This window comes from Schistocerca cancellata, chromosome 3 (genome assembly GCF_023864275.1).
Source record: "Schistocerca cancellata isolate TAMUIC-IGC-003103 chromosome 3, iqSchCanc2.1, whole genome shotgun sequence".
NCBI lineage: Eukaryota > Metazoa > Arthropoda > Insecta > Orthoptera > Acrididae > Schistocerca > Schistocerca cancellata.
In genome coordinates, this window is record NC_064628.1 from 10,693,759 (window position 1) to 10,705,170 (window position 11,412).

General features: G+C 40.7%; 1 protein-coding gene across 1 annotated transcript in view; it reads left to right on the forward strand.

Annotated features, from left to right (window-relative positions):
- The window catches only part of LOC126176779 (DNA-directed RNA polymerase II subunit RPB2), a 97,358-nt gene extending 87,145 nt beyond the window's left edge, over positions 1-10,213 (forward strand). Inside the window, exons 20-21 of the mRNA XM_049923947.1 lie at positions 9,547-9,742; positions 9,879-10,213. Of these exons, the coding sequence (XP_049779904.1) occupies positions 9,547-9,742; positions 9,879-9,968 (286 nt within the window). The 3' untranslated portion in view covers positions 9,969-10,213. The remainder of the gene's footprint in view (positions 1-9,546; positions 9,743-9,878) is intronic.
- Positions 10,214-11,412: the final 1,199 nt, after the last annotated feature.

Below are 11,412 nucleotides of genomic sequence, written 5' to 3' on the forward strand. Positions count from 1 at the left end.
GGATTTAGAGTAGGACCAGGTGAATCTGATGGAACCAAAGGAGTTGAGGTTGGAGAGGAAATTCTGGAGTTCTTCTTCACTGTGAGTCCAGATCATGAAAATGTCATCAATAAATCTGTACCAAACTTTGGGTTGGCAGGCCTGGGTAACCAAGAAGGCTTCCTCTAAGCGACCCATGAATAGGTTGGCGTACGAGGGGGCCATCCTGGTACCCATGGCTGTTCCCTTTAATTGTTGGTATGTCTGGCCTTCAAAAGTGAAGAAGTTGTGGGTCAGGATGAAGCTGGCTAAGGTAACGAGGAAAGAGGTTTTAGGTAGGGCGGCAGGTGATAGGCGTGAAAGGAAGTGCTCCATCGCAGCGAGGCCCTGGACATGCGGAATATTTGTGTATAAGGAAGTGGCATCAATGGCTACAAGGATGGTTTCCGGGGGTAACAGACTGGGTAGGGATTCCAGGCGTTCGAGAAAGTGGTTGGTGTCTTTGATGAAGGATGGGAGACTGCATGTAATGGGTTGAAGGTGTTGATCTACGTAGGCAGAGATGCGTTCTGTGGGGGCTTGGTAACCAGCTACAATGGGACGGCCGGGATGATTGGGTTTGTGAATTTTGGGAAGAAGGTAGAAGGTAGGGGTGCGGGGTGTTGGTGGGGTCAGGAGGTTGATGGAGTCAGGTGAAAGGTTTTGTAGGGGGCCTAAGGTTCTGAGGATTCCTAGAAGCTCCGCCTGGACATCAGGAATGGGATTACCATGGCAAACTTTGTAAGTAGTGTTGTCTGAAAGCTGATGCAGTCCCTCAGCCACATACTCCCGACGATCAAGTACCACAGTCGTGGAACCCTTGTCTGCCGGAAGAATGACGATGGATTGGTCAGCCTTCAGATCACGGATAGCCTGGGCTTCAGCAGTTGTGATGTTGGGAGTAGGATTAAGGTTTTTTAAGAAGGATTGAGAGGCAAGGCTGGAAGTCAGAAATTCCTGGAAGGTTAGGAGAGGGTGATTTTGAGGAATAGGAGGTGGGTCCCGCTGTGACGGAGGATGGAACTGTTCCAGGCATGGTTCAATTTGGATAGTATCTTGGGGAGTTGGATCATTAGGAGTAGGATTAGGATTAGGATCATTTTTCTTCGTGGCAAAGTGATATTTCCAGCAGAGAGTACGGGTTTAGGACAGTAAATCTTTGACAAGGGCTGTTTGGTTAAATCTGGGAGTGGGGCTGAAGGTGAGGCCTTTGGATAGGACAGAGGTTTCGGATTGGGAGAGAGGTTTGGAGGAGAGGTTAACTACTGAATTGGGGTGTTGTGGTTCCAGATTTAGTTGATTGGAATTTTGAGGTTTTGGAGGGAGTGGAGCTGGAAGTGGGAGATTGAGTAGATGGGAGAGACTGGGTTTGTGTGCAATGAGAGGAGGTTGAGGTTTGCTGGAAAGGTTGTGAAGGGTGAGTGAGTTGCCTTTCCGGAGGTGGGAAACCAGGAGATTGGATAGTTCTTTAAGGTGGAGGGTGGCATGCTGTTCTAATTTGCGGTTGGCCTGTAGGAGGATGCTCTGAACAACCGGTGTGGATGTGGGAGAGGAAAGATTGAGGACTTTTATTAGGGACAGGAGTTGATGGGTGTGTTGATTGGCTGAGTGGATGTGTAGGTGAAGGATTAGGTGGGTGAGGGCAATGGATTGTTCGGTTTGGAACTGGTATAGGGACTGATGGAAAGAAGGGTTGCAGCCACAGATGGGAACTTTAAGTGTGAGGCCTTTGGGGGTGATGCCAAATGTCAGACAAGCCTGAGAAAATAAAATATGGGAGTGTAATCTGGCTAGGGCGAAGGCATGTTTGCGGAGGGAATGTAAATAAAACTTATCAAAGACACCAACCACTTTCTCGAACGCCTGGAATCCCTACCCAGTCTGTTACCCCCGGAAACCATCCTTGTAGCCATTGATGCCACTTCCTTATACACAAATATTCCGCATGTCCAGGGCCTCGCTGCGATGGAGCACTTCCTTTCACGCCGATCACCTGCCGCCCTACCTAAAACCTCTTTCCTAGTTACCTTAGCCAGCTTCATCCTGACCCACAACTTCTTCACTTTTGAAGGCCAGACATACCAACAATTAAAGGGAACAGCCATGGGTACCAGGATGGCCCCCTCGTACGCCAACCTATTCATGGGTCGCTTAGAGGAAGCCTTCTTGGTTACCCAGGCCTGCCAACCCAAAGTTTGGTACAGATTTATTGATGACATTTTCATGATCTGGACTCACAGTGAAGAAGAACTCCAGAATTTCCTCTCCAACCTCAACTCCTTTGGTTCCATCAGATTCACCTGGTCCTACTCTAAATCCCATGCCACTTTCCTTGACGTTGACCTCCACCTGTCCAATGGCCAGCTTCACACGTCCGTCCACATCAAACCCACCAACAAGCAACAGTACCTTCATTATGACAGCTGCCACCCATTCCACATCAAACGGTCCCTTCCCTACAGCCTAGGTCTTCGTGGCAAACGAATCTGCTCCAGTCCGGAATCCTTGAACCATTACACCAACAACCTGAAAACAGCTTTTGCATCCCGTAACTACCCTCCCGACCTGGTACAGAAGCAAATAACCAGAGCCACTTCCTCATCTCCTCAAACCCGGAACCTTCCACAGAAGAACCCCAAAAGTGCCCCACTTGTGACAGGATACTTTCCGGGACTGGATCAGATTCTGAATGTGGCTCTCCAGCAGGGATACGACTTCCTCAAATCCTGCCCTGAAATGAGATCCATCCTTCATGAAATCCTCCCCACTCCACCAAGAGTGTCTTTCCGCCGTCCACCTAACCTTCGTAACCTCTTAGTTCATCCCTATGAAATCCCCAAACCACCTTCCCTACCCTCTGGCTCCTACCCCTGTAACCGCCCCCAGTGTAAAACCTGTCCCATGCACCCTCCCACCACCACCTATTCCAGTCCTGTAACCCGGAAGGTGTACACGATCAAAGGCAGAGCCACGTGTGAAAGCACCCACGTGATTTACCAACTGACCTGCCTACACTGTGAAGCGTTCTATGTGGGAATGACCAGCAACAAACTGTCCATTCGCATGAATGGACACAGGCAGACAGTGTTTGTTGGTAATGAGGATCACCCTGTGGCTAAACATGCCTTGGTGCACGGCCAGCACATCTTGGCACAGTGTTACACCGTCCGGGTTATCTGGATACTTCCCACTAACACCAACCTGTCAGAACTCCGGACATGGGAACTTGCCCTTCAGCATATCCTCTCTTCTCGCTATCCGCCAGGCCTCAATCTCCGCTAATTTCTAATTTCAATCTGCCGCCGCTCATACCTCACCTGTCTTTCAACATCATCTTTGCCTCTGTACTTCCGTCCCGACTGACATCTCTGCCCAAACTCTTTGCCTTTACAAATGTCTGCTTGTGTCTGTGTATATGCGGATGGATATGTGTGTGTGTGCGAGTGTATACCTGTCCTTTTTTCCCCCTAAGGTAAGTCTTTCCGCTCCCGGGATTGGAATGACTCCTTACCCTCTCCCTTAAAACCCATATCCTTTTGTCTATCCCTTCTCCTTCCCTCTTTCCTGACGAGGCAACCGTTGGTTGCGAAAGCTAGATTTTTGTGTGTATGTTTGTGTTTGTTTGTGTGTCTATCGACCTGCCAGCGCTTTTGTTTGGTAAGTCTCATCATCTTTCTTTTTTTATATATATATATATATATATATATATATATATTTCCTTCTATTATATATATATATATATATATATAATCTGCCCAAACTCTTTGTCTTTAAATATGTCTGCTTGTGTCTGTATATGTGTGGGTGGATATATGTGTGTGTGTGTGTGTGTGTGTGTGTGTGTGTGTGTGTGTGTGTGTGCGCGCGCGTGAGTGTATACCCGTCCTTTTTCCCCCCTAAGGTAAGTCTTTCCGCTCCCGGGACTGGAATGACTCCTTACCCTCTCCCTTAAAACCCACATCCTTTCGTCTTTCCCTCTCCTTCCCTCTTTCCTGATGAGGCAACAGTTTGTTGTGAAAGCTTGAATTTTGTGTGTATGTTTGTGTTTGTTTGTGTGTCTATCGACCTGCCAGCGCTTTTGTTTGGTAAGTCTCATCATCTTTCTTTATATATATATATATATTTGGTTTACTTTATCAGGATGTTAGTTATTGGGTATATGTTTAAAAATGAACAGTGATAACAAAGTTCAATAATTTCTAGTGACTGTAATTAGCACACATTTAAGGAAACTAGTCACACAAATGGGTTCTAATTAATTATATGAATGTAATGGGGTAATAAGGTTATAATAGAAGGAAACATTCCACGAAGGAAAAATATATCTAAAAACAAAGATGATGTGACTTACCAAATGAAAGTGCTGGCAGGTCGACAGACACACAAACGAACACAAACATACACACAAAATTCAAGCTTTCGCAACAAACTGTTGCCTCATCAGGAAAGAGGGAAGGAGAGGGAAAGACGAAAGGATGTGGGTTTTAAGGGAGAGGGTAAGGAGTCATTCCAGTCCCGGGAGCGGAAAGACTTACCTCAGGGGGAAAAAAGGACGGGTACACACTCGCACACACACACATATCCATCCACACATGTATATGTGTGGATGGATATGTGTGTGTGTGCGAGTGTGTACCCGTCCTTTTTTCCCCCTGAGGTAAGTCTTTCCGCTCCCGGGACTGGAATGACTCCTTACCCTCTCCCTTAAAACCCACATCCTTTCGTCTTTCCCTCTCCTTCCCTCTTTCCTGATGAGGCAACAGTTTGTTGCGAAAGCTTGAATTTTGTGTGTATGTTTGTGTTCGTTTGTGTGTCTGTCGACCTGCCAGCACTTTCATTTGGTAAGTCACATCATCTTTGTTTTTAGATATAATGGGGTAATAAAGTTGATTGGCTAAGCCATGAGTCAATATTTGAGATTTTGTGTACTGTGCACGTGCCATATAAATGATAATACAGAGGTTATTTGGTTATTTACAAGGAAGGAGGGGAAGGGGGGGGGGTGTAAGAGCTGAACGGAATCCATCTACTTTGTTACAGTTTCCAAAATTTGTAATCCATGCCTCTGTAACTCTGATGTGGTTTTGTATTAGCTTTTTTAAATAATGATGTAAATATACCTTAATCCATTCATCAGGGATCTTGTTCTCTCTCCAAATTGTGTTCATCACTTTGTGCAGGCAGTTAATTCCATACGTTCCTGACTGTATCTGCATCTGATTCAACTACTCTACTGTATTTTCTTTAGTTTGTGTTTTTCAGTGCTTCCTCTTCTTCTAGCTAACTTTGTAGTGGTTCTTATTTGTCATTTCTGTTCCTCTCATAATACCTAGTTTGCACATCATCAATCAGGTTGTTCATGTCTCCATTCAAGTGTTTGTTGAAGTAATCCCCCAATGGCAGAGATAAAAGAAGCAGTAATTGATACGAAAAGATCCAAGGATCAAATGGCATCGAACCTTGAGTCTTTGAATTTGTAGTCTGGCACTTAATCACCAAGCCACTGAGCTGTATAAAAGCAAGCATCTACATATACATTTTAGAGTAAGGATAAGAAACCAACCACTTGAAGGTGAATATTGTATGGCCCATATGCATTCATAGAGATCATATAATCTCACTAGCTTCCAACTACTGATCTTCTAGTTTTGGAGACACAATACACGAAAATGATTTCTTCATAGGCAGTAACGATTTCCAGCCATGAATTTCCATTGTTGTGATATTACTGCATACTTTAAATACCTTGGCTTCATCTTTCCAGTAGTGCTGACATGAAAGAGCCATGTTTTGAGTCATATTGAAATAAAACAAGTTGTTCCATTATTTCACGTCTCTTATCTTACTGCTGCACAGTTTCTCATGTGCTTGCATTTTCTGAGGAACAACCTTTTATTCTACAATAAGAAAAATACCTGTACTTAAAAGATATAGACCTATTGGAAAAAACTACTCAAAATTACTGAGAAGAGTTATTAAAAAATTGAGGGACATGCACATTACATCAGAAACCAGTAAGTCTGACAACGTACTTAGGGCTATATGGAATGTAGTGAAATGGGAGGCAGGAAGACAGCCAAAGAACAGAATAGCATAACTATTGACTAAAGTGGAACACCTATAAATGATGTATCACATATAGCAGATGTGTTTAATAATCATTCCTTAAATAGAGTAGAAAATGTAGGGACAAACATTTCAAGAGAAGAAGCACAGCAGTATGTTGAAAAAGCAATGCTCATAAAATTCAGTCATATGACTGCATCATCAACTTCTCATTGCAAAATGAAGAAAATTATATGTGCACTCCAAAAATAAAATCTCATGTGGATTTGATGGTGTTTCCAGCAGAGTACTAAAGATTTGTTTCCATAGAATAAGTCTTGTCTTAGTCAAAATACGTAATGCATCACTAACTCAAAGCATTTTTTCCAGATAGTCGAATGTGCCATTTTTCAACCCATCTATAAGAAAGATGGTAAAAGAGATGTCATAACTACAAGCTGTTTCACTACTTACTTTATTTCCAAAAGTTTTTGAGATGGTGGGGTGTTTAGATAAGTACCCACTCTGAGAAACAGTATAATCAGTAAAGAATAGTATGGCTTTCAGAAGAATTTCTCTGCTGAGAATGCCATTTACCCATTTGTTCACCAAATATTGCAGGCATTAAATAACAAAATAGCACCAGTTGATATTTTCTGTGACCTATCCAAAGCATTTTATTTTGTGACTCATAAGGTCCTCGTAGGTAAATTGAGGTTTTATGGATTGATGGTATAGCCAACCACTGGATAATGCCATATCTAACCAAAAGAATGCAGAAAGTTGTACTTAGTAATGCAGCCATTGCAATCAAGGGAAAGTGTCCTGCTTGGAGAGAAATAACTTGTAAAGTTTCCCAAGACTCAGTCTTCGGTCCACCATTGTTCCTCATACATGAAATGTTCCTTCTGATTTACAACAAGCAGAATTAGTTCTTTTTGTGAATAACACCAGTATTCTAATCCATCCAAGCATCCATATAGCTACAGAAGAAATGAAATGGTGAACAATAAGTGTCATTGATCGGCTTAATTTGAATGTTCTCACTCGGTTCTGAAGATCTAGAGGTACTACACCAATTACAGTGTAACACATGGCAAGCAAGTAGTAAATAGGGTGGAAACTTCAAAATTTTTAAGTATCCATATTAATTTGCACTTGCAATCTTGGTGAGAGACAAATTAGTAACGTAACATACATTTGTATATTTTCATTCAGTAGTGTGGTACGGAATAATGTTCTGGTGAGGTAACTCATTTTTAACAAAGTTATCAAAAAGGCACTGTAAGAATATAACAATTTTAAATATATCAGTGAAACAGTAACTCTACAAGAATAAGGTAAGTAGAAAACAGCCAGTTGCAACAAAATTTTACTTTTGCCAGGTTTTGATTCAGATTTTAGGTGTCTCCATGAGAAAATCCACAATTACGTATAGTAACTGATGAACAGATTTAAGATCAATAATGTTATTGTCACATAAAATACTTCTTTAAGAAGTTAATATTAGAACCACATAAAATTAAAATCATTGAAACTGACGTAAAGCTGGTAACTGCTAGTAAAACTATTGCCACATGGTGTAGCACAGGAGACACTGCTAAGGGCTGCAAGGGAAAACAGTCACTGAAGGTGGCATCAGCTTGTCAGTTTCAGTAACTTTAATTTTATGTGTTTCTAACATTAAATACTTAATGAAGTATTTTATGTGATGAGAGGATCATTGTTGCCCTTAAATTTGTAAGTCAGTTGGTACATATAATTGTAGATTTTCTGAGAATGACACCTAGTTGGTGTCAAAACCTGATAAAAGTAAAATTTTGTTGTAACTGGGTGCCTGTTATATATTTATAATACTGTGAGGGCATGTGGTGCTCACCACTATTGTCTTGTAGACATCTGTTTATGTAGTTGTGCAGTCTGACTACTGTTTCACAGTACTCTCTCGTGAAGTTTGTTGTAAATAATCCACTGTGGTTCAAAGGGAACAGTAATGTACATAATTAAAACACCAGAAGGAAAAATGATGCTCATTACTCTACATTAAGATTGTCTTTAGCATAAAAATGTGTGCAGTGATGCAACTAAAAGTTTTGATCACTTACCCAGTGATGTAAAATGCCTGACAGGCAGTGAAGTAAAAACATTAATTTGGATGTGAATGTGAAATGACTTGTTCTGCATAATTATGATATACTGTACAAATGATTTCTGGAACATGAGACTGATTAACTTGCATGCAATATGTTCTCCTTTATTTTGGGTTCTACACTTCCAGTGATCTCGTGAAGAAAAACACTCAAATAATTATTAATGATTGGTCGGATATAGTGTAGTCAAGCTTTATTAGTGAATTCCTTGCTGTATTAATAGCTAAGTGTTAAACATCCAGTTTTGTGACGTAATAGGGCTTAGGCAGATGCCAGGGAGGTGGAATTGCTGTTCACTAGTAGCCGAGGTATACGTACTGTGTTATATTTATTATTTCTGTGAAAAGTTTAACAAGCATTATGCTTTTGATGCTGCTAAAAGTGTGAAGACCCATTTAGAGAAACCATTGTTTGTTTATTGTCATCATTTTTTGAATCTTCAAATTTCCGTGGACTTCAGAGGAAGTCAAAGTTACATGGCTTAACTCTATGTATTAAGCTTCTCAAAACTTTCACTATGTTTATAATCCTCTCTGCTGCAGAAATGGTTTTGCTATCACAGTGTCTCCATAACATATGCTGTCGTTCAAAACACGGTCAAATTAACTTCCCATAGTGGCACTGCCTTCACGTCCTGCTGTTTGACCAGCAAAAAACTGTTTAGCCAGTCATGAGCTGGAACCCCCATAAAAACAGTTCTAATTTATTTTATCTATGGTACTTCAAAGGCTGGAGTCGTGAACTAATCTTTGATTTATCTGTTAACGTGGAAGTTTTCTGTAATCAGTGAGACTGGTCTTTATGCATTGAATTGCTTTATTTCACCAAGGAGTCAGAGAAAATGGGCACACATTTAGAAAAACTTTGGAAAAGTATTATCACATATTCCACTAATCGTTACCACTTCTTTAGAGAGTAGTTTGAACACATACACAACTTAATAATTTACTTTGCTTAACAAACACATCTCAGAACACTCAAAATGATTGTTCCCTGTGAGTGTAAAAGTTTCTGGTGTGTAACTCCATGCTAAAACTTCCCCAAGTATCTTTTCATGAACTCTTCCTTTCCCCCTCCTACTCACTTTAGAGTGCATTGTATCTGTCAGACTATTATAGCATAATTAAAGTAGTTAAAGCTTTCTCAATTATTCTTGCCCCCCACTCCCATTTTTCATTGGCTTCGTTCATTCTGAATTTCTTCATTCCGTATTCTGGCATTAGTCGTTCTCTGTTTAAAATTATGATTGTCCTGTCCACTGTGTCTTTCCAAGTTAATGGATAATATCTGCACACTCAGCACGGCACTAAATTATTACTGTTTCCTTCTTCAGGGATGGAGGCTTGCGATTTGGAGAGATGGAGCGAGATTGTCAAATTGCTCACGGGGCAGCACAATTTTTGAGGGAGAGGTTATTTGAAGTTTCCGATCCTTACCGGATACATGTGTGCAACTTCTGTGGGCTTATAGCAATTGCCAACTTAAGAAATAACACATTTGAATGCAAAGGCTGCAAGAACAAGACTCAGGTATGTTTCCCACATGTTACAAAGGCTGTTAGTATAATTTAATAGTGTACTCTGTCTCTAACTAATGACCTTCATTTTCAACATACTACTACTACTACTACTACTACTACTACTATTATTATTTATTATTTTACAGATATCACAGGTGAGGCTACCATACGCAGCCAAACTGTTGTTCCAGGAACTTATGGCTATGAACATCGCTCCACGTTTGATGGTTATTTAAATATTCAACCAGACATTATCAGATGTTATGAGTACTGTGTACTCCGCAAATGCAAATGGAAATAAATTCTTAAGTCTGCAAGATGGAGATTTGTAAATTGGCTTTCCAGTAGAAAGTGAACTATTTCTATTTTGACAGTGGATAGTGAAAATGTGTATTTTACACCTATGATTTGTGGTGATGTGTTGCTTGTTTACATATATCCTGAGGATATTGTACAATTTTATTATGTAACTGTTTATAGTAAAGATAAATTAAATTATAATTATATAAAAAAATTTGTTCTTTTAAATGTAGTTATCTCATTTCCATAAGTGAACAGTCTCAGTGGCTATGTTCTACAGGTAATATATATTACAGTTTATTTATTTATTTATTTTTTTAATCATTGACATGGTTGCAAATTAAGCTTATGAATTGTTTAAACATTTCATTGTTCTTCTGGCATCAACTGAAATAGTTCAGCGTGGTTGTGAGTGTATAATTGCCACAACTGCGATTATCAGTGGCACACTCAAAGCACAAAATTGACACTTTCCACAAAAGCCAATACAGAACTGATTTTCCTTCAAACTCCGGCTCTTCCCCTCCCCCTATAGGTATCAGATGGAAACTTGCCCATCTGTTGACATTCTGTGGGGTGGTATTGACATGTTACCACATAAATGAGATGGAATTATTGCGAGTAGTGAGAGGATGCAAGTGCAACAGTTCTGCGTTGGTGAATCTGTGATACCATCAGCTCACAGAGCAAGCTGTGGGCTCACAATAGTAATGATGAGGCAGAAGCGTACTATGATGCGGCCTAGCTGCTACTGAATTGAGTTTACCCAAGAGTGGTTTCTCAGTGAGATGGAAGCAAGTTTGTCAAATATGGTGGTAGCTTTCATACCGTTGTCATAAGATGTGTAACAAAGTGACACCATCTCAGGGTCCACAGCAGAGCTGGGCTTAGACTGTGCTTTTAGACACTCATAGACAGCAGTGTGCCAACTCTGAGAGAATGTAGTCCCTCCGGTGAGCTCAACACCATGGTGGTTGGAGGTATTTAGGTTGGATAATCTGTTGTCGCCAGAAAAGCATTTACGCCCGTTACAGCATGTCTGTAGCTCAAATTTGAACACAATGGTTCTAAACTTTACTGATTTATGCCATCTTGTGGCTTTAATAATTTAACTGACTGATGAACATTAAAAATAATCTGCCCCACCATTCAATGGTCCTTTACCTATGCTACACATTGGCAGGTCCAGACAGCTGAGGAATATCCACATTGATGTATGAATGTGCCAAATAAGATTACCAAACTTTCAGTTATCTGTGCAATAGGTCTGTGTATACCATCACTGGCATCGTAATTCAGCTTACTGTATTAATCCGTGGTTGGAAACATGATTACTGTGTAATTAAACACACTTTCTCTGTACAGAACTGGACTTCACAG